A 23,950-nucleotide genomic window follows, 5' to 3' on the forward strand; every position below is an offset into this window, starting at 1 on the left:
TGTCAGTGAATACTAGTTAGGGCTGTGTTTGTTTATGAACAGAGGAGAATGATGATTTTGCTATACTGTGCAAAGCAATAATATTGAAAAATAACTGCAGTATTATTTTGATCCATTCATAAAGAAAATACAACTATGGTAATCTCAAATCATTTTGAGTCTAGTCAGTAATGCTGTCTTCTATCTCCGTTTTAATGTCACAAAAGTAGGTATCCATGAGAATGAAATGTTACATGAACAATACTATCCAAGGATAACCTTTGTTTTTGTAACCTGACTAGAGGGTAAAAGACCTGTTTTTTATCAAGGTTAGGAAAAGAATTAACTTTTTTGTTACAGTAAGTGAATAATATCCAGAATAATTATTATGAGAAAAACTAGAGCTAGAATCATTATTTTTATGAAGAAGTGATGCCTTGTACTGCACATTTTCATAGGCTCAAGATGAACTTGCACTATATCCTTCAGGCCCCTGGCTGTATCAGAGGGAAAGAGGATGCATCTCTTATCTGACCTTCATGTCCTTGTAAGAATAAAAGGACAGACTGAAGCTCTACAGCTGTTGTAATAATATCAGTATATGCAAAACATAGAAATGCAGAGCAAACGTCAGCCAAATCTGTGGTATTAAATGAATTCTAGGGTGGAGGCTTGGGTGGACTCCTGGCTGTCTGCAAGGCAAACATAAGTGATGTGCAGTTCATCCACAGAAAGATGTGAAACAATAAGAATTGCAAACTTGGTATTCCCATATGTCTGCACTGGTAGTCTGTGAGAGATTTTGGAGGGAAAAGGTGGTCAAGAGCATTGGGAATCACTTATTTGATTGGCAGATGACAGGAAGCTGGTCTTAACTCAGTACATGACAATTTTTGTTACAAAGAAGAAACAAAGATCAAAAAATGTGAAAGATTTTTGTTGTTGTTGTTAGTGTATATCCTAGTTTTTTAAGAAGATATGATTTTCAGATCTTCACTGAATTCAGTAAAGAAATGTAGGATGTAAAACTTTATACTGAAAATAAGTTAGAATTTAATGAAAAATAGTGACATCCTACTCTGAGTAAAAATTAATTGTCTTGTGTTTAAAACTAAATGATGGAGATTGTGTTTAGCAAACTGACATGGGAAAGCAGTCTGTTGAGGGAAAGCCAACCATCACCATAAGGTTATAATCAGCCTACTTGGCAGTGTCCACTGAAACTATAAACTCCTTTCAAAAAGTCCAGGTACCTGTGGTGCTAAGTCTCCTGCATGCCAGAGTTACATTTGCCTTAGGTGATAAGATGGTGCAAGAGGCATGTATAATCCAAATTGGTTTTACAAGAAAAAAACAAACTTGGACTCAGTTGTTTTAGAGTGAAAAAAATTGCTTGCAAGGAGAATTAATAAACTTGACATCTGATTCTGCAAGTCTTACCTCATGTAACCAAAAAACTCAAACAATTTTTTTTTTTTAATAATGCAAGTATTTGCAAGTTTACCATCCTGGAGGTTTTGCATTACAACTAAACCCCCTCCAATATTCAAAGGTTCAGGTGAGGGAAGGAATGTGGAGTCACAAACCTCCCAGCTTTTCATTTGGCTTACACTGTGGACTCATCACTTTGACCTGTAACTACAGAACCTGCCATGAAAAGTGGCCTTTTCTTTTCTCACTGGTCACAAAAAGTAAGATAAAATAAATTATAAAAACAGATACTTTGTATCTTCCAATGGCTAGAAGACATGCAACTTCCTCCTTTCCAATTTTACTTGGTGATATTTTCCCCCTTGATTCAGTTTGCTATGTTGTAGTGTGGTGTAGTTCCTATTTTTTGCTTTTTTTCCACCTCTTTGTTTGAAGAGCATACAGCTGAGAAGCAGTCGATAGGAGAGAGTTCAGCACTTCTATGTGCTGTGACCGTGCTTTCAATGGAAAAGCTTAGTGGGATCCAGTTATACTAAATGAAGGCAAACTTCTGGCTCCCATATGCACATTTCTGCATGCCATAGCTCCTGTGAGCAAAGCAGGAGCTCAAGGTGTAAATTTTCTGGTCTGATTTTTGCTACCCTGGATGGGTGCAGAAGCTGTTTCACAGGCACTTCCACTGGGTTTTACAGAGAATATTGCTGACTAGAACCGAGTTTGTGTTTTGCATAGATTTGACAGTTAAAATTAATTGGATTTCTAACAAAACAGCATTTGTCAAAAAGTTTAATAAAATTTATGACATTTCATAATTGGTTTTGATGGTTTTAAAAATAATTATCATTACATTTTAAAATGAAATAATAATTGTCTTGGTTTTATTCATTGTTAGTTACCATTATTCTAACTAGTCTTTCGTGAGTGATTCTATTTAGTGTAATAAAATAATAGATTTAAATGAAATATTGTGCTTAACTTTAAGAAACTCTTTAGAAAAAATACATTTTGTCATAGGGGATGTTTTTTCCAGTAGCCTTTCTAATTAGAAGGAAAGAGATTTTCTATTAAGAAAACAGCTCACTGGAAAATCCAGCAACTATAACTCTTAACTTCATGATATGTAGAGTATTTATTAGAACCTCATCTCTCAAAGTCCTGCAAACAGCACCTCTACCTTTTACTCAGAATGACATTTATACTAAGAACTGAGGAGAGAAGCATGAAAAGCAATGCCTTACACACCAACATTCTAAAGCACAGCAAAAACTGCATTTGTTTTTTGCATTTGAAGTATGCTTACTTCTCTAAAACAGTCTTGAGATTTCTAGAACAGATTGATGGTATGGTTGTGGAGTATGTGGACGCAAGAATAAAGAGATGCAGTCAAACCTCCTGTGCCTACACACGGGTGTCTTGGCCTGTTGACTGCTGTATTTCTGACACCAGTGCTGTAGCAGCAACCCAGGGGTGACTGAAAGAATAACTGGCAATTCTCCTGTCTTTGTTCTATAGCGCTCCTCTTGCAGTGCTATTTAGACTTCTCTGTGTGAAGGAATAGCTTTTAGCCCTGTGAGGTATTTAAGTGTTTAGAAGGAAATACACTTAAAAACACTGTGGATGAACAGGGTCCTTCCTTTCTTCCTTGTGAAAACCTGGACTAAGTTCTGTGAATTCTTTTGTTCAAAGGCTTTATTATAAAGCCAGCTCATCCATGGTCAGAGTTGTGAACTCCCCCATGAAAAGTAAGAAACTTCTCAGTTCATGAGATTGTATCTCTTTGCCATAATTTGAAGGTGGGGGAGAATGGCTTTGATTTCTTTCTGCTTTTCTATTGTAGTGCTTTCTTAATACAGTGCTGGATTTAGCCTAATTGGTCAGTCATTATAGATTCAACTATAAGCCATAAAAGAAAAAGGAGATTGATGGAAAAAAGGTTTAAGATATCTAGAGCACCTCAGGCTATTAAGGTCTAGTCAGTTAAGACGTTTAGCTCTGTCCTGATACTCTTACGCTGTGCTTGAGAATTGAACCCAAGTGATCTACTGCTTAAGAGTGTAATCATCTCTTTGTTAATGGGAAGTCTTGGCCAAGATTTTGGAGTTTATGTAAGATCATTATGTAAAGTTATTAAATTGCATCCCACATGCCACCATGAAGGTAGATCATCCTTACTGAAATACGAATGCTAAACTAAAGTAAGTCATAGAGGGATGTGCTTGGTAAAGCAAGTACTTAAAAGGGTTTCAGCAAATCTGCAGTGTTTCACTCTCTTCCCTTTCCTGTGTATTTAATCATTTAAAACAGAATAGATCTAAAATCTGGTAACCTTTCTCTTCATAAGGGACAATCAGATTAACAGTCTCTTTCTAAAGCCATGAAGTTATATTCTCCTGCTGCATTTTCCATAAACGTTGAATTCAGCATACACTTGGCAGACAAGTTGTCAAATTTGTCCAAACTCTACATTTTCCTTTGGGACCCCATGAATAATTAGAAAGCAAAGCCTTGCAGAATCAGAAATCCACAAGTCAATACATCTTCCATCATAGACTGCTATTTGCAATGTGATCTTTGATGTAAACTTTATACAGATTCTTCTTCTTTTAGAACCTGTTTAGAAGTGTATTTGTGGTGGAAAAACTAACCTGCTGGAAAGCCCTTGAGAAAAGGGACATTCTTCTAAGATACCCACAAATATATCCAGAACTGTTTTGCAAACATTTAAGATCTGAGTTCAGTCTTTGCCAAGATGAACACAGAATCACAGAAATACAGAATCATAGAATGGCTGAGGCTGGAAGGGACAGAGGAGGTCATCTTTTCCACACTCCAGCCACATGCCCCTGTCCCACTCAAGGCAGAGCCACCTAGAGAAGGCTGCTTAGGATTGTGTCCAGATGGCTTTTGAATATCTCCAAGGATGGAGAGTCCACAGCCTCTCTGGGCAACCTGTGACAGTACTCAGTAACCTTCTGCCCTGGTTTTCAGCCAGGACAGATTTAAATTTTCCATAGTAGCTATGAGGGGGTACAGCCTGGACCCGGGTGGGCATATCTAGGTTGTTATTCTATACCACTCACATCATCTCCAGGGGATGGAAGTAAGAACTTGCATCTGGGAAGATGTTGGGTGTGGCTGCCAGTCCTGGGCAAGGGTGGTTGGTGTAGAGTCCATCTGCCATTGTTCATTATCTCAGCTTGGTGAGCACTTTGCGTGTAAATCACTCTCTCTTTTGTACACTGTTATTAGTGTTATTGCTGTTACTGTTAATTTTCTTTTCTTATTGCTGTTTCCAGTAAATTGTTCTCATCTCAACCCATAATCTCTGCATTTTGGTATCTCCCACTGGAGCAGAGAGGGGAGCGGTTTGTGGTTTTCTTTTTAGCGGAAGTACTAAACTGAGGAATACCACTCCTAAGCCAGTACATCTTCACAGTTACAAAAGTGTTTCCTGATGTTCAGAGGGAACCTCCTGTGTTACAGCTTGTGCTCCTTGCCGCTGGTCCTGTCACTAGGCACCACTGAAAAGAACCTGGCTCCATCTTCTTTGCTCACTCCCTTCTGGTGTTTATACGTATTGATAAGACCCCCTGTCCTTCTCTTCTCCAGGTGAAACAGTGTCAGCTCTCTCAGCCTTCCCTCACAGGAGAGGTGCTCCAGTTCCCTAAGCATTTTAGGGGTCCTTTGCTGGACCCTCCAGTATGTCCAGGACTGTTGCAATGAAGAGTGCAGAACTGGACATAGTGCTCCAGGGGCCCCTAGTGCCACAAACCCTACATTTACTGAAATTATAGTGAAAAAGAGACTGCAACTGAGGATTATTTGTGGGGGGGAGGGGGGTGTTACTTAAAAAAATGCAATTATATTTACATTTCAGGATGACTTAAGGGTGAAGGAGAGAACCGTGGTCTCAAGGTCAATGCAGTCTAAATGTTATGTGAAAGGAGATTTTTAATTGACAGCTTTGCTGAACTTGTTTTCTTCTTCTGTTCTTGTGCAACTGATTTCAACTACCTAGCTACAGATATTGCAGCTCAGTAGGGGTTCAGAGGTGGATGGAATCTACCAATGTGCGTTGTACTTAAACTTCTGAAATAAAGGACAGTATCTCCCTCAAACTTAGACTAGAACTGAGCAAAAGTTTTAACTGTTCAAGAGATGATGGAACTAGTGATTTAAAGCAATCTGGCATTCCTAAGTTCTTTTTTCTCATACGTATCTTGTTTTTCTGAAAATCTGTAAGAAAATATACTTTCTGCTGGATTCTGCTTTAAAGAGATTGTACTCCTTTTACATAATGATGGCCACAACAGTAGGAATTACAACTTTTAGAAACTTTTAGTCCTTCCTAGGCTATTTTTTTTTAGATTTTTCTTCTAAGATGTGGAACGTAATTTCCGTATAGTTAAGAAATTTGTGGGTTGCCAAAGTTTGCTTGCGAGTGATTTCTAGTTACTCTAGCTTTGTTTTACTATTGTGAAACAATTGTTTCAGTGTTGTTTCACTATTGTTTCTGCTTTAGGCAATATGCAACTCAAGGATGTATTTCTCTTGTCAGGTCACGCAACATATCACTAGTCTGGCTGTCATCCTCATTCCTTCATTCAGAATAATATTACCATTCATATTCCATCTTGTATGATGAATGCATTTAATTACTAGACAATCTGCAGTGTCCTTACTCCTGGCTACAGCTATTTTGCAAGCAATTCCTTCATATATTTGAGACAATTTAAAGTGGCAGTTCTGTAGTGTTCAAAGAAATGGAAATTGTATTCCTTGAAAGGGTAGCTAGATGAATAAAAGCCCTCCAAATCACTAGCAAGCAAGCCTAATGGTATCAATTAATTCTCATAAATGAGCCTAGTCTCAGTTTCTGTAGTGGTTTTTTTTAATTATTCTTACTTTTCAGAGATTAAAATGGCAGCAACAGTAAAGAACTGAGCCTGCATAGGGTCATTCCTTTGATTTCATAGACTTGGATGTAGTTTCCAAATGGGAAGAGAGGCCTGCAAACATCCATACTAAATTCACAATTTTTCCTTTTCATAAGGTGTTGTGAAGTTCTCCAGTTAAAGAGAGTTTTAGGAAATTGTAAAGGATAATTCCTACCATGATGTTTATGAACACCATATTTTGTGAAATTAGCCTGGAGCGAACAAGTTTATGCTTATCCACATCACAGTCAAGTAAGATGGGGGATCTTCCACTTAACATCTGTCCAGATGACAAACAGGTTTGAGAACCTCTGTGCCAGTCTATTACAGACATCTGTTTTGTTGGTGCTGGTTTCCAGATTTTCTATCAGACAAGGCCCCCATCTGGGAAGCACTTTCAACATGGATGTCAACAGGAACTGAAGACGCACATTGCTTCATAATAGGTGCATCAGCATCTGCCAGTATCAGGCCCTCAATCAAGTACTGCAGAAGAATCAGTTGACATCTAGATAAATATATGTGCTATGGAATTATTAAGGGTGACTAGACAAGACTCACATGTCCTTTGCCTTTCTGCCTCACATCACGAATGTCTGACCCACTTTTCTAGTGAGAGGATCTCCACCTTGTAAGTGTTATCTACTAGGAGTCCAGACTCATTTCCGTGAAACATTCTCTCATTTTTTCTCTTAAAAGCAGCAGACATTTATTCCTCTTTTAACTGACATTTCAAACTGATTTGGAATTATGCGTGGTTAAAAAATAAACCTATGTAAAATGGAAATTCTGCTGCTGACAGACTTTAGTAGCCTTATTTTTTTCCCTTTTGGTTTGGAACTACAGATTGCATTTATTCTATTTAAATGGTCTGGGAGAGTTTTCTGCTCCTGAGGCTGACTGGCACCATGTAGCCAGTCCATGAAAGCCCATACCCAAAGCCCAGGGTTTCTGCACCTGTGGTAGGTCGTTGCCTGAGACTGTGCACTTTGGCAATGGTCAGATTTCTGCCAGAGAGTTAACACTTGCTAACAATTTAACTGTACAGGCTGACTGCAGCCCATATCACACGCCTGCCCTTCCTTATTTACTGGTATAGACACAGCCAGTGTGTTTAATTTGGGTAAGGGTATTTTGTGGTTGTTTTTGCATGTTAAATATTTAAGTTTTTATTGTTCCACAATGATTAAAGTTCAGAGGCCACCTTGGTGCCTTTAAAATATCACCATCTATCAACATGCCTAACTTCAGCTTATATTTTGATCTCAGACGCACTTTGACCTTCCACATACTTCTCCATTTCTGCAGTTTTCCATGGACTCCCGAGTTAATGCATATTTGTGTAAATATCTAATTGCAAAATGGAAACAAAAAACCAGCCTAAACCCTAATCAGGGGAGATTTCAAGGGCTCCAAACTCCTAATATCTGAAAATCACAGCATAAGCTGGACTTAGGCATTCTCAGCACTGCCGATTTTTCTGCTTTTTCTTTTTTTCCACAGCAACAGTCAAGCTGTGTGCTGGTGACAGATAATCTGTCATGACATTACGAATCTTCCTTCAGCCACTGTTCCACGGACACCAAGTTGAATAGCATTTTGGCACAGGCAGGTGGAAAACTGGTATGAGGGGTGAGGGAGAGCCAAGATGCTGATGCTCTGAAGCAATCCATCTCTTAAACAGCCTCAGAGGAGGTATCAAGTTGCTTTTCCCCAGTGGAAGTGATTCTGCCACTGCTTTCTCTCCCTCATCTCCTCAAGAGCAGCTGTCCCTGAATACACTCTTGTGTGCTGTGCAAGGACAGAATCAGGATAATTTTCAAAAGTTAACTAGATTTAGCCTGCTATCTCCTTCTAAGGAGCTACTGTCAGTATCTTTTGCACCACTGAATTAGAATGAGCCTTGTGTAATCCCAAATCTCCTCTGAGCATGTATTTATTCTTCTATTTAGGAGGATTGTAGTTCTGATTTTTTTTCACTGTAATTTTCTTTACAGAATTGTTTACTTGAAATAGGACTATTTTCTGCAGTTAGACTGATGAGGTTTTCACATCTTAGTAGTATTACACACAAAGGAATCTATGCATTTCATTTGTAAGTCTTCAGAAACATTTATTTAAAATTTGCTAATCTATTATCTTTACAATCTAATCATTCTCTAACCTGCTTGTGTTATCACAGATGGGTAAAAATGTCAGTAAACACATGAGCCTCCATCTGTTCCTCAAAATGAAATGAACTTTCAAAGTTTAAATTATTAAGAATAAAATCCTGATACAAGGAAAGCTTGGCCCAGAAAGCCCAGGCCTGGTTTTGATGTTAATGAGGATTCTACCACTGCCTTGTGATCAGTGTTAAGAGACCAGCTGCATAAGAAGCTGTTGCTCTGCTCTTTGCATTAGCCATCTATTTTTATTATTTTATTATGGGGAGGAACAAGTTTACCTCATACCTTTGCAAATAGATACATTTATCAGTTTACATGAAGTTAGACTCAGTTTACAGTGTTAAGGTTTTTTCAAACCAGGGTTCTTCTTTGGAAATTAATTTAAAGTTAATTATATATGCTGAACATCTGTGTAGTGTCTTGTGTGTCTCTGTGCTTCCACCATGATTTCACAGTAGAGCAGCAGCACCTTAGTGACTAGCATACCTTTACACTTTGTGTCATCATTTATGTAGAAGAAATGTGCTCCCCTCTTTTGAAAGGTAGCGTTTCACTTCTGCTTGACAGAGAGGTGCAGGAAGTGGTCAAAGCTGCCTTTACTCACTGACTTCTGAAGCTTTGGAATTAGCTGCATATTGAATCACATATGAGGTATATATATTTGTGTTCTGACCCAAGGAGAGAGAAGATTTCCAGGAATTATTAGGCTAACACTGACAATCTGGCCCAGTGTCACAGAAGGGCACAAGCCCAGAGGTTGGCAAGTCAGGCTGTGATGCCCTTGGAGAGTTGTGTAAACAAGCAAGCATGCACAGAGCCACCTGTCCCCAGCCTGCCCTGAGGACCTAAACTTCCATAAATTGCCAACAAAATCACTTGACTTGTCTTAATTGTTAAGAAGAATGAGCCTATTAAATATCATACACATAAGGAAGACATGTTTCTATGCTATGATTTTTTTTTTCACTTTATAGATCATCCTTTTCTTTTGCTTTGAAGGGAAAAGAAATGCTTTACTTGGGTATTATTTAGGAAGTACTATTAACTTACAAAAGTATGAAAAAAATACTTGAGAACCTATTTATTTTTAGAGTGTTTTCTGCTTATTTTTCCAAATGCTGAGAATTTAAATTTCTTATTTTAAGTAGCTCAGGGAACCTTGAGAGGTCCATTTCTGAGGATTAAGTATTTGGATCCTTGGGCCATACTTCACCCCATGATGTATTGCAGTGACAAGAAGAATGTCTGCCAGCTTTCTCTTATGGATTCAGCACTGAGGATATGTGGACTTAAAGACAAGGTGATTTAAGACTGATTTTCAGGAATATCACATTCAGTACCTTGTGTGATGGGTCAGATAATGGATTTTATCCAGCTTTAAATACTATCCATTGGAAGAACTGGTGCTCCTTTCCTAAGAAAGCACCAGTGCTGCGCATCACACTGTGATGATGGGGTTGATATTGTCCCATAGACACACAAAGCACAAGCTCCTGTGCTAGCTAAGCCTACTGTCCCTCAGAATAAATTATTCTCCAGGAAGGATTGGAAATGTTTTCATCTTTGACCTCTGGAACAGCAAATGATAAAAATGTAAAGAAGTCTTGTGAATTTTTAAAGTATAAAAAGGCTCAGAACAGAACATCTTTTCCCATTAGATATTTTCAAAAATATCACCTTCTATTTCAATAAAATAGAGGACAGTGGTCTGCACGTCTGTATTCTGCACTAGAATACAATAATTCTTGATGCACTTTTCCACACTTGATTTTTCTAAGGTGTGGTGTTTTGAAAAAGTAAAACACAGAGAACTGAGTACATCTGTTTCAGTTGTGTTCAGGAAGGAAAAGAAGAATTAAAAATAAAATTAAAAGCCAAAATATATTTTTCAAAATCAGCACTTTTGTTTCAAAGATAAGGATTTTATTTTATTGTTAAAACCTTTAACAAAATGCTGGATCCTGGCTCACTTTTTTGTACTAGCCCACTTCTAGTCTCTTTCTAGTCTAAAAGTTCTGCTGCAGAGAGGCATGGGAAGAAGGATATGAATTTTGTTTTTCACGTATTTCAGAATATGTGGCTATAATTTATTGCATTAAATTGTTTTTTTCCCCCATAATTTCTTTGCCTCCCTCTCCCCTAAACTTTCTACCAGAGTTAAATAAGATAAAGCAGCCATGACTATGCCCCCCCTCCCCGAGACTATCTTGAGTAGACTCACACAAAGTTTAGACACAATTTTTCGATAGCAAACTAACACTGAATATGCCAGGAAAAATTTATTCCTGTCAAAGTACTAGAGTGGTGAGAAATGCAAAAATAAAAAATGGGGTGGGTGCTTTTGTTTTGTTTTGTTTTGTTTTTTGGTTTGTTTGTGGTTTTTTTCCACTTAGATTACCATGCACACTCTGTTTTTTAGGAGGAGGATAATGTAGAGAAAGGAATTAATGTAGTTTAAACCTTTTCTTAGAACTGTTTCTGTCATCTCATATTCATGGTACCAGTGACAGAAACATCTTCTGGTAGGCCCAAGTAAATAGGTAAACCCATGCAAGGAAAATGTTCCCGTTAATACAGAAAAAATACTTGTGTAAGGAGGTCATCAGGAAGAAGTTTCAGACATAACTCACAGCAGTCACAGACAAGTTATAAGAACTGGAGGAAAGAGGTTTCTTGCCAAGAGTAATTCTTGTTTATTGCCAAGATGGCACATATCCTATCTTCCCTGGCATCTCCTGTGTATGTTAAACTCTCTTCCACAAGTCTTCAGCAGTTCTTTTAATGGTTCCTTTTCAGGTAAAGGCTCACTCATTTGAATCAAACTACAAGGAAAGTTAAGTGATCATCTTCACTTATCCCCTGAAAGCCTTTTTTCATGTCCCCCAGACTGCCATACTGCTAAAGTCTCTTGCAGGGTAGATGTTAGACCCCTTCTGAGCCTTCTGTGTATAGTAGAAGGAGAGGGATTATTGGGCATCAGAGTGTCCCACAGTTTTCAAATTCACTGAGTACCTTATGAAAGGAAGAAGGGATAAAAAGATATGTCTCCTGCTTTACGTGGGAGACAAAGGAGGAAGCAAAATAAATTTGGCAGAAAAGCCAACCTCCATGTGCTAGCATCTGGAGAGTTTTTTGAAGAATGTGATTTACAAGTGTTTGCAAGAGAACAACTGGCTCCGTGTCTGCTCAGGAAGCTGGAGTAATGGATTGCTAAATAAGGTTTGGGAGGTGAAATAGCAGGCTTACTCCTCTTACCTTGCTAAGCTGAGCTCAAAAATATAAAGTTCTAAATACACTCTGGAGCAACTCTCTAGATAAAGCATAATGGAGGAAATTACAGACTGTCATGTTAGTTGCAAATTTTGCAACTCTTAGGCTACTCAGGTCTTTGAAACTACACCTAGTAAGGAAGCACTCTCTTCTGTTCTCTACTGGAATGGAATGGAATTTTGCAGAAAATTAAGACACTGGATTAGATTCAGTCCAGGACCTTGGGTACCTGACTGGTACTTAACTGTTAGCTGCTTTAATGAGGCAGTCTTCCTGAAGTGAGTGAGTGCCTAAGGTCTATATCTGGTCACTGAAGAGAGGAAGGTCCTATAGAAGATCTCTACAGGGATATATTATCTGCTTCTGGTGTAAGTGGACAAGTTTTTCCTGCTGGGAACTTCCGAAGCACTTTATTTTCTCCACTGAGCAGGACTGTTTCCTTCACTACTGATGATCAGAAACAAGTTTGGAACTTAAGCTACCTGGGAAATGTCCTGAGAATACCTATTAAAATAAAATGGCCATCTTAATAATCTTGTTTATCTCCATCTTTTCCAGTCTGAGCAAACCTTGGTAATCAGTCTTGCTTTGTTCTTCTAAACTGAGCAATTTGCTGTCCTGACAATTATGAATGCCAATAGATGTATGAGGTCTGGCTGGGATGGAGTTAATTTCCTTCATAGCAATCCATATGATGCTATGGTTTGGATTTGTGACCAAAACAGTGTTGATAACACATCAGTGTTCTAGCTACTATTGGGCTGCACTTGTACAGTGTCAAGGTTTTCTCAGTTTCTCATACTGCCTTGACAGCAAGCAGGCTGGGGGTTACAAGAAGAAGTTGGGAGGGGACACAGCTGGGACAGCTGACTACAACTGACCAAAGGGATATTCCATACAATATGACATTGTGCTCAGCAATAAAAGCTGAAGAAAAAAGCTGGGGAAGAAAAAAGAAGGATGAAAGTTTGATGCCCCAAAAAAAGGCAAAGATCAAGTTCAGAGTTGTAGCATCTGTCTTCCCAAGTCACTGCAACATGGGATGGAGCCTTGCTTTCCCGGAGATGGCTGAGCACCTGCCTGCAAATGGGAAGCACCAAATTAATTTTTTGTTCTGCTTTACTTGTGCACACTGATTTGCTTTATCAATTAAGCTCTTTATCTCCACAAAAGTATTTTATCACTTTCACCCTTTTGATTCTCTTCCCCATCCTGCTGGTGAGGAGTAAGTGTCTGCGTGGGGCTGAGCTACCTATCAGGGTTATCCCACAACAACAGAGAAGTACTCCAAATAGTTTTTACCTTTAAGAAGGAATTATTAGGAAAAAACCAAAAAAGGTCTGTAATAAAGTCTACTGAATAATTTTTCAATCTAACTTTCTGCTGTTAATAAGTCTCTATTAGGAAAGATACTATTTCCCTAAACAAAGGTGTAAATATTTGCCTATGCCATTGTGCAAACAGAAGACTTAATACCTATTCTGATTTTAACATGGGGTAGAACAGAAGAAAACAAACATCACATGATTCACAAAAGATATTTTTAGAACTCTAATGATTTGTGTGGATATATGAACTACTGAACTAACTCCTCAAACAGGAAAAAGTGAAAAATTCTTACTAAAACCTGCACATTCCTATGAATGGTGAGGAAGTTGAGGCAATAAGGGGTAGTGATGTAAGAGCCATCCTCAGTCACACACAGCTGAAGAAACAGAAGAAAATTCTTCTAATCTTGATACTGACAGTTAAAGCATTGTCTTCATCATTAATGAATCCAGCAACAGTTCCAGACAGGTATCTCTTGAGAAATTCATGTTACTCAAATACTAAGACCTCTGGAACTAGGGAAAGAACAATTACATTAGGTCCAGAGAACTTGTTACAGTTGTTGATTAGGATTTTCTATTACAGAGAACTACCCTAGAGAATTAACTACCTAGAGTCCTCTATATATGGGTGAATAATAAAGTTTGCTACATTTTTTTAAATTTTTTTGTAGTTTTTTAGAGTACACAACTGAGACAAGAAAGGTAGTCTGTACTCTACCTGCACAGTTCAAATTTACAAAATAAATTTGGCATCACAACTATTGATTTCATTTTAAGTGAGATTATGAAATATTTCATATTGCTTTTTTAAAAGTTTTTTCCCATTTCTCCTCTAATGGAGATTCCACTGCCAAATCATAGAAGATAGCACTGAAAAAGCTGTATTACATCACCTTTTCTAGCTTTTTGATTTTAGTAAATGCAACTGATGTAACTATCCCCTTTGACCACTTCTTTGATTTAATCCCAAAAACTAAATTAAATTGACAGGACTTTTTCCCTGCTCAGTCTAATCTACTTTACCAAAAAAAACCCTCAAGCCCCGAAAAACCTGAAAGACAGCAAAAACAGTTACTAAAAGCAGATGAAGATGAAGATGTTTTAAATCTAATTGCTCTAATTTAGATTTATTATGCATAAGCTGTTCTCCATTTTAAGGAGTGGAGGCACTCCATGTATCACAAAACTCATAAAGCTTCAAAATACAGTTGTCAAATAAGATTTCTTGAGCTACAGCATGCTTACAAAATAAAATCAGTTGTCTTAAATTTTAGAAATTAGATGGATCCTTTCATGGCTATTCATTCATATTCTACTATGCAAGGCAAAAGCCAACCCTAGCTGTACATGCACAGTGATGGGCTTTATTTCCATTCAGGAAGGTTATGTAGTCAGGGTGGAAAATTCTATGAAAACGTTATCTCTGGCATTGTTAAAAAGCAAGCAGAGAGCTAGGAATTAGTAATAAAAGTCAAAAGCAAACACAAAACATGGGGCATCCATGTCTTGACTGCTGCAACAGACCTAGTTACAGATCTCAGACAGGAGATAGTGGAATAGGAAAGGTACATAGAGAGACACACGAGGTAGGTGGGTATATAGGACAGATAAAGATAAACCCATGGTCTGGGTCAGTTTCTGTATCATGGAGATTAAAACAGAGAAGACTATGAAAGTAAAAAACAGCTGAAGGGAGATATGAGAGAGCTCTATAAGATCTTGACCATTCTGGGAACAATTAGTCACTGTTGTTCACAATCATAAGAACAGGGAGGCATCAAATGAAAATAGTATCTAGTAGGGTAAACCAAATAAAAGGGAGTAATACTTCATAGAGTGCACAGGCCTGTTGTAGAATTTATTGCTACAGGAAATCCTAGATGCCAAAAGTTTAGATGAGGTCAGGAAGTCACTTCTGAAAATGGTTTGACAAATTAATGAAAGAAAATTCCATCAAGGGCTATAAACTGCACTGGTTAGACATGAACTCTGGGCCAGAAATTCCCTAAGTTGCAGACAGCCAGAAGTTGTGAGGAGTTTTGCTGTGGGTAGGTTGAGGGGATACATGTCTGCTTGTTTTATCCTTTCTTTGTGGCATCCAAGAAAGGTAACTTCCTGAAATAGGATGCTGAGCTTAATGAATATCTGGTCTGTAAAAGTATCACTAATTCTACATTGTGCCCTTGTCCCAGAGCAGAGAGAATAGTGGCAAAACATTCTCTGCTTCCTATTTAATAAAATTCCACCTCTTTTGCAATATGGATTGAATATATTGCAAAGTAACTTATTAAAAGCATGAGCTCTTTCTCATCCTTGCTCCAAATATCCTCTGCCTCTGGATGAAACTGGAAGTAACAGCCAAGGCAGGAACACCCTGCTACTGCTTCCAGGATGTGACATCTCGGAAAAAAGCTGTGCCGTTTGGTACCTTGTGCATAAGTGCTGCTATGTGTTTAAAATATTCTGGGGCAAATAGCCTCAGATTTTTAGACCAGGGCCAGATGGCTGATTCAAGTGCAAATAACACAGATACACAGGGGAATGAACACTCCAGAAAAAGTGAACTGTCTAGGTAATGGGATGTACAGGATCTGAGCAGTACTGCATGTCAGTTACTTAGCATTTCAACACTGTGTTCATAAAAAAAGGAAATAAAGACCTGATGCATCCTAAGACACTGAGAATTTAAAGCTATTTCTGAAACTGACTTAAAATTTTTGACTTTGCAAGTGAACTTTGGGTTTAGGAAGGGACAAGCAGCCACAATTTTTGAGCCTTTTTTTTCCTCCACTAAAATTATGCCACACCCTTTACAAGATAAAGTAGAATTTAAGGCTTGTGTTTTCAGATTTATATAATATGTATTATTCAATAACTAAGTAGTATACTAAGACACCACATATTCACATTTATGGCCATCTCCTTTTTATCCTTCTGAAGACAGAGGACTGCAATATCAAAAGTACAAGCAAATTTTGAAGCAAACTATAAAATATTCAGTATCAAGTCTCTCATTCACACATAGGAATTTTACAACTGAAACTTCCTCATTCACTTATGGCTTAAGTAGGGTAAATACAGCTTGAACTTACTATTCTTTCCTTTTCCTCCTCACAAGATGTCCAACCAAACTTGGGAATTTTTAAATCAAATTTTTAAGTGAAAAGTTAAATTGTGCCTCCTCTCCCAAAATTTTGCATGTTCCCAGTGCTTGACACTTTCCATTCTCATCGTTTACCTGTGGTGGATATGGAACCAAATATACTACAGGACATACCATGAACAGCTGCAGCAACAGCACCAACAAAAGCAACATGTGTTGTTGGGCCTTTGGTTTCCAGGTGCTTGAGACACAGCTGATGTTCCTTCATTTTGTGACTGCTGCCTCTTTCTCATTTCAGCTACTTCAGTGCCCAAGTGGCTATAAGAACACAGACATAAGAGATGTACAGAATTACTACAGGCCGTCATAAATGACATTCACATTTCTACAGCAATCTCTGATTCAACTGATTCTCACAGCTCATGGCAACAAAAGCACATGACCATCAACTGAGCTGGCCGAGTAATAGTTCTACTGTGCTAAAGGCAGATTCCAGAACACCACATTTTAGTGACACGCTTACACTACCATGCTGTTGAATCACATCTATTCTTATTGCTTTGGTTGGGCTCAAAGGGCTGTTTATTGTCACTGTTTTGAACAGCAAGGCACACAGCTTGCGTAGCACTTGGGAAAGACTGAATTGTTCCTTACCATAAGACTATCACAGCTCTTTCCATTGTGCTAAAAATACAGTGGGATGATTATTCACTTTAAACATGAGCTGGAAACTGATATTTTTTACTTTTTTACTTCTTTAGTCAGTGCTGGACTTATGAAATTAATCTAAGTGATATTATATAGGCACTAATAGCTGTCTGTTAAGAGCCAAGACTGTTATAAGGGTCATAACTGAGAGGCTTGCTACTTCTTTTAAAATAAAATCAATGATAAATATGTATTTCTAAAGTACTTTTCCAACTATGAGACAATATTCTTGTCCCAGATTTTCTCTTGCTCATTGCCAGCTTTTCCTAGATTTTATTAGGCCAATATATTTTTCTTTCCAGTGACTTGAAATATGCAGTTGAAAGTAGTATACCATGCATTATCTAATTTTCGAAAGAAGTTAAACATTTAGTGCTAAGTTATGTTATTTAGGGAGGTTTAGATGTCAGGATCCTTCTAATGGTTCACATATTTGTACAACAACTATAAGTTTCCCAGAGTAATGGCTACTACAAACACATAAATTAGAATAAATTTAGTACTTTTGCCTTTGAAGAAGTACTAACAGATTACTGTGGAGAGGAGCTTGGTTTAAAACAGAAGTGGGTAGAAGATGGTCTGGTGTGAGCAGCATGCTCTGTGCTCCACACCTCCAGGGCATCCTGCTACAGCCAGGAGTGCTGGGGAAGGCAAACTTGGTTGATTTGCCACCTGGGTACTCCATGCACAGATGAACAAGGGATGTGCCTCTCCACCTACATACATTCAGGCAGCAGCTGTGAGAGTTTGCATTTACATGGTTGCTAAAACTCCTGAAGATTTTATTCTGTAATAGTGTCTTCTAGACAGCTTTCACACAACATGTAGCAAGGATACTAAGCTTCAGAACTGGAACTCATGCTTCAAAGCTCAAGTTTGGTGGTTATTTCAGCTTAGTGCTGAAATTACTACCTTTCCCATTTACACTGTCACTGAGTAGAATCAAGTAATTTCTGGAGTGTTTGGTCAAATCAAATGATGAAGAACCATTTAACTACCCACAGTGGGTACACCTGCTTATGCTACTGATATTACTTCTTATGGTTTATAGCTGCTCTTACAGAACAAAATGACACACAAAAAACTCTTTCTTTCTTACCAGATGTAAACCTGTGTTGTTAACAAGGGATACTCTGACATAATTAGAAAACTGCCCACATTTCTACAACAGATTGGAAGTAAGGAAAATATGTTGCAGCATAATATGTAGCTCAGACAGTAAGTGACAGTATGGAGCCACTTTCTCCAAATTACAGCACTGAACTTCTGCTGACTGTGCACGATGCAGTTAAATTATTTCATAGATAGCTGTGTCATGCCTGTGAATGGTATTTGCTTCAGCAAGTGCAATGACTTCAAAGAAACAGAAGAACATTTGTTTCTTGTAATTAAGATAGAGATTCTAGAAACATTTGTATAACCAAAAAGCATAACAAAATTTATTAGTTTCAGAAATGAGTCAAATTTAGGTATTTGTTGAGCTGTGATCCCATTCATTTCACCATGTACCTGAAGTCAAGCATTCTTTACACAATTTTAGCTATATATTAAAATATACTATGGCTAGAATCTGTTGTACTATAAATAAAGGGGTCAGGATGAAGGTTATCCATTCAGACACGTTGATGACAGTTGGTGACTTTGCTGTAGTTTCACAATAACTTTAACACACAAGATGCTCCTGCCGCTGAAATAAATACCTCTCCAGAGGTATTTAATCCAGAGGGGAAAGGAAAAAAAATAAAATTAACTTAGTTTCAAGTCCCTGTCTCGTTCACCTTGGATAGATGTGACCACTTGCACCACAGCAAGGGAAGAAACAGAACATCAGGTAGGCACAAAGAGTATGGGGACCACTTTCTTCCATTCCTTCTCACATTATCATCAGCCTATGATGGTGAAACAGGTGGGAGTTGTACAGCTGCAGAAAGGTAAAATCTGCAAATGCAATTCCCAACACACAGCACATAGTAGAGGGGGTCACAGTCAGGAGTGGGTTTTCACAGGAATGGTTCACATCCTCAATCTTGCCCAGCAACTCAGCCACTGAAAATTCTCCAGTATTCATCTTGTGATGTGGACAGCCACGGTCAGCTGTTTCAGAGGTCTGCAAGTCTGGCAGGACAAAGTTGTGAGGAAACATGACTCTTCATTGCAGAGCATTTTAGAAGAAATGGCTTCCTCCAAGGCTGCTCAGAGCCCACAGGTTAGGCAGTCTTAGGAGTGGAACTGCTTGTTTTGCAATGCTGACTGCTCTGGAGTATGGAGAGGGACAGAACCCATCCCCTTTTTGACAATGCATTATCTAGAGAGGGAAGAGGGAAGTCCTTGATTGCATGTACAGTTATATTTACCTATTTAGTCTGTATTTGAGAAAGAAAGAAAGAGATAAAAGAAAAGAATCATAGAGTCAGAGAATCATAGAATGTCCTGGGTTGGAAGAGATCTTAAAGATCATCTAGTTCCAATCCTCCTGACATGGACAGGAACACCTTTCACTAGATCAGGTTGCTCAATGACCATTCAGCTTGGTCTTGAACACCGCCAGGGATGGGGCATCCAGAACTTCTCTCGGCAACCTGTTCCAGTGCCTCACTACCCTCACAGTACAGGATTTTTTCCTGAGGAAGGAAAGAAGGAAGAGTGAGCAACTCCCCTAAATCCTGTATATACATCCAAGGAGAGTTTGCATTCTGTCCCTAGTATAATATGTACGATAAAGCATTAATTACAATGCCAGCAAAGTGCTGCAGGGGGTATTATATTTTGAAATTAATTGTAAACATGGATACTGTGTACTAGGACTATCCTTAGCTTCCAAGAATAATGGGGAAAGATCTTACTGGCACACTGGGGAAAAGTTGTATTTATTCCATTTCAAATTCTGTCCTTTCCACAGCTGACACTGGTGTTTCCCCTAAACCTTGATGTATCTCACAACGCAAACATTGATTTCACTTGGCATGACTGGTGCACTGCTCAATAAAAGCATGAGGCTGAAAATCTAAGCAGTGGGACGGTGTTCTCAGTGAATGCACATGTTCACTCCACTGGCTTAACCACTGACTGAAGTCAAAGTTATCAGTGCTGTTCTTCTGTTTGTGTTACATTCTCTCAGACAGCTTCTAAGCTGAAGTCTACAGGAAATGTGAAAAATCCACCCTGTGATGCTAAGCTAAAATGCATTTACCGAGGATGAAGTAGGAAGGGTGGGAGCTTTAGTTTCATGCTTATTTTCATTGGATTTCATGTTTCATGTTTTATTTGCAAATACCAGATGTCATCCACACAAAACAGTAATTGATTCCATTAGATTATTTAGGTTGCAGAAGCAGGAATATCTTAATTCTTGGCTATATTTGGAGCCTGAACTGTAGACAGAGGGTTTATGTTTGGTGCCTTAGTCCAAGGCACGAAAAAGAAATTTAGAATCTTTAATTCAGCAAGTAAATGATGAGATGAATTATTTTTCTGTACTTAAGTGTGAAAGTTAGTACATAATTGTGAAGGAGTAGAATGTTGTGAACTGATACTGAGTAGACCTTTTAGGATAGTACAAATAGTACGTACTGTCTCCAAGATTTCAATTTGCCTTTTAGCTTTTTCAGCATTTTCATTCTTCCTGACACCCTCTAGCTTGGCGAAAACACTGGGTGCTGAAGGTGAGCCTTTGTCCAATGGAAGAGTTTTTCTCCTTAGTACACTATCTATGATCTTTCAGACCATCACATCACAGGTATCAGGTTCTTCTGCCAGTTTTGCATCTGGTTCTTTGCCTTCACTTGGTGGCACGGTTTACTAACAGTTTTATGATATCCATTTGTGCTGATAAGAAATAGGGATAGTGTTCCAGCTCACTTGTCTGACTCATTCTCATGGGGGTGGCTAGATATTATGGCCCTTTGAGCAATCCCATAATCATGAAGGGCTTCATTTTGCAGAACATCTGCTGTCCGTACTCTGTAGCTGAGGAAAGGAACCCAGGGGTACAGCAACTGTTTATTTTACCAGTTATGAGACAGGTGGCTCTTATAAGCCTCATAGCAAGAAAGTCTGTGCAATCCTGTGTTTATCTTCAATCTTGTAGTGCTAGAAGAATATAATAACTAAAATCCCCTCTGAAATTTGGAGTAAGCCTTCCTGTCAGTTTTGGAATCGATGGCACAAGGATCTATTTCTTTGTTCAGAAAATCATCACTTATTCCCCTGGGTTCTCGGGGATAATTATTACAGAAACCCCCTTGTGTACAGAGCACTGTCTTGGGAAGACAGCTCAAAGGGAGCAACTCATGGAAGAATAATTTGGTTTATTACCTGGACGGCCCTACTGAATACAAACTACAGTCCTTTCAAATTACATAGAGTACCTCTACAAGACAAAAAGAAGGTAATTTCTAAATGATTGCACTGCCCTGCCTCTCCACCTCCTGCAGGATTTGTGCTGGGGCTTATGTAGGTTTTAGAGGGTTTTTCCTAGAAATTCCCAAGGAGTTGGACATGATAAAAAACACAGGCTGCATCATTTCAATCATTTCATTTGATGCCTATCTTCTAATGAAGCTAGAGTAAGCTTTTTTTTTCCTTTTCTTCCCCCCCTAGCCTTAAAAGCCTGTTTTTACATTACTGCAAGTTATCTGAAATTCTGGCACTGTTCCATCCAGCTCTCTCTGCTCGTTTTGGAGCTTCCCCTTGCACGTGACCCTCCTGTAGGCATTTTTGTTCCCCTCTCAGGATTGTGAAGGCATTGTCTGGAGAAGCTCATGCACTATGAAGTCAGCAAAACATCTTGAAACTACACTGGGGATTGAGAATTTTTTTATTATATCTTCTGGAACCATTATCTAATGGCTGTTTTAAAACAGACATCATATAAAGGTGCAGATAAACACACACCATTGTATACAGCAAGGAAGTGGTATTTTGTCTTTTGTTGGAGGTAGGACAAATAATGGCTTAGATTTCAGGACAGAATTGGTGCAGAACCAGCTGGAGCAATCTGTCTTTTTTCAAACTTCTAAAATAGGCAAGAAAGATCACCTTGCATCAGAAAGGTGCAGTCAATGACCTAGGGCTTTGGAGGGTGATTTACTCTGCAGGCAAGAAACAAGAAACTTAGCCCTTAATTTATTTTTTTTTTTTTAATCTATCACATCAGTTATTCCCCATTGTTTTACTTCTTTTGACATTGGCAATAAAGGACCAAAACCCTGCATAAATTCATACCTTATACCAGTTTATTTCAGCCCTGGATGTGACTCAATAAATCTCTTAACAATACTTGATGTTCTCAGTGTCTTAACTGGCATTCTCTTTGCACATGGGTTTCTAACAAGAATTGTTTTTAAGTTTGGGGATTTTGAAAGCTTGCAAGCCGTAAGTACTAAGGTAGACATTATTCATTTAAGACCCCATCCATGCTTCACTGTAAGAACCAAAATGTACACCGTGAAAAGCTTTGTGGACTCAAGACTTTCAACTGTCATTTCAGATTTCCTACATATTTGGAAAACGTCAACATTCATAAGAACAGTTACACTAGCACTTCCTTTAATTTTTTTAATGAGTTGCGTGGACATAATTGGAGCGATTTTACAAGAATTTGATTGGTTGCTTGGGTTTTAGTTTCCTAAAACAGTCAATGGGAGAGTGACAGAGATAACCCTGAAATACTGTTTGGTTTCTTTTTCAAAGTAGTCAGGTGCCTTATTGAATTTTTAGTATACAGACCTCCTTTTGACTTGAAACACTAAGCGAAAACCCTCAGAGAATGTGACTGAAATGTTTAATGATCTGTGATACGCTATCTGTTTTAAATCCACGGTGAGATATGCTGTATGTTAAAAATCCATGGTTTTTTTAATAATGGACATGCTAGATTAACAGAACCATGCCACACAGCCTGGATGCAGTTGCCAGTTAAAGAATCTCACAGATGCATGCGCTGCACTTGCAATGCCAAGATAGCCCTAACACTACATTGATTTTTTATTTATGCTGTTTTCATTCATCTGAAAGGGTGTTTAAAAGGAACCACAAGCTAAATGAAGACAGACCACAAGATTTTACCAGATGTCTCTGAGCTAAAAGATTTCCATACACCCCTTGCAATGCTGAGTGAGTAGTGAAATCAAAACAGCAGAACCATGGACACTCTTTGAAGTGCTGCTGACCGCTTAAACAGCCATCATAGAGCAATGGCATTCACACTAGTCACTCTGCACAAGAGAAACCATGACATGGGTACATTCTTTTTTTGCCACCGAGTCCTGAGAACCACTCAGTACTTCACAAATAAATTTGTATACAGTAATAGAGAAGAAGAAGTCTACCAAAAGAGGTGTAATTGAGTTACCTGGGTCTCCATTTACTTATTTAAATGTATCTGTAGTCGATCACAGACCAATTAGAAGCTATTGGCAACAATGAAACCTTAACTGCACCACAATTGATTTTAATATAGTCTACATGGAAAATTGCAATTAATTGAAGCAGTATGGGAAGTTTGAAATGTTTGCATTTTAAGAATTTGTGTTTTGGAAGGCAAGATCAATGCACAAGGCAGTTTCTGAAAACTATTCTACTTAACAGTAGTCCTGTCAGAACGTGAATTGTAACTCCAAATTTTAACAGATTTCCTTTTCTGAGTTCTTCAAAACTTTAATTTGCACCATGTCTATGTTAAAAAAAATGCGAAGAGTAAGAAGGTCTGAGTCGAGACAGAAGTTGACACATGTATTTGTAACTAGAACTTCATATCGCATACCGCATGTTGATGTGCCATGTAGGCCAGTACACAGATTCTATGTTTAACATGCTGAGTTCAGCCCAGAAAACACATGCATATGTTACAGTTTTTAATTTTAAAAGCCTAGTTGCCTACATCAAGCTGTATGAACTATTGATTTTAACTCTGATGGTCCCATACTGATACCAAGGTAGCAGAACCATGGAGGGAATTTCTTTCTCTTTAATAGCTTGCAGCGCCCAAAACACTGCATAGCCCCCTTGCTGTCATTCTTGTGT

At 38.3% G+C, this 23,950-nt stretch overlaps 1 protein-coding gene across 4 annotated transcripts in view; it reads right to left on the minus strand.

Annotated features, from left to right (window-relative positions):
- Positions 1–23,950, minus strand: part of RGS17 (regulator of G protein signaling 17) — a 73,219-nt gene that overhangs the window by 14,320 nt on the left and 34,949 nt on the right. For all 4 annotated transcript variants that reach the window (XM_050314890.1, XM_050314887.1, XM_050314888.1 and 1 more), the window contains one exon: positions 16,394–16,537. In XM_050314890.1, coding sequence (XP_050170847.1) covers positions 16,394–16,512 — 119 coding nt within the window. In that variant the 5' untranslated portion in view covers positions 16,513–16,537. The remainder of the gene's footprint in view (positions 1–16,393; positions 16,538–23,950) is intronic.

The sequence above is a fragment of the Myiozetetes cayanensis genome, unplaced genomic scaffold (assembly GCF_022539395.1).
Source record: "Myiozetetes cayanensis isolate MyiCay16 unplaced genomic scaffold, myiCay2020 scf2-11, whole genome shotgun sequence".
Lineage (NCBI taxonomy): Eukaryota > Metazoa > Chordata > Aves > Passeriformes > Tyrannidae > Myiozetetes > Myiozetetes cayanensis.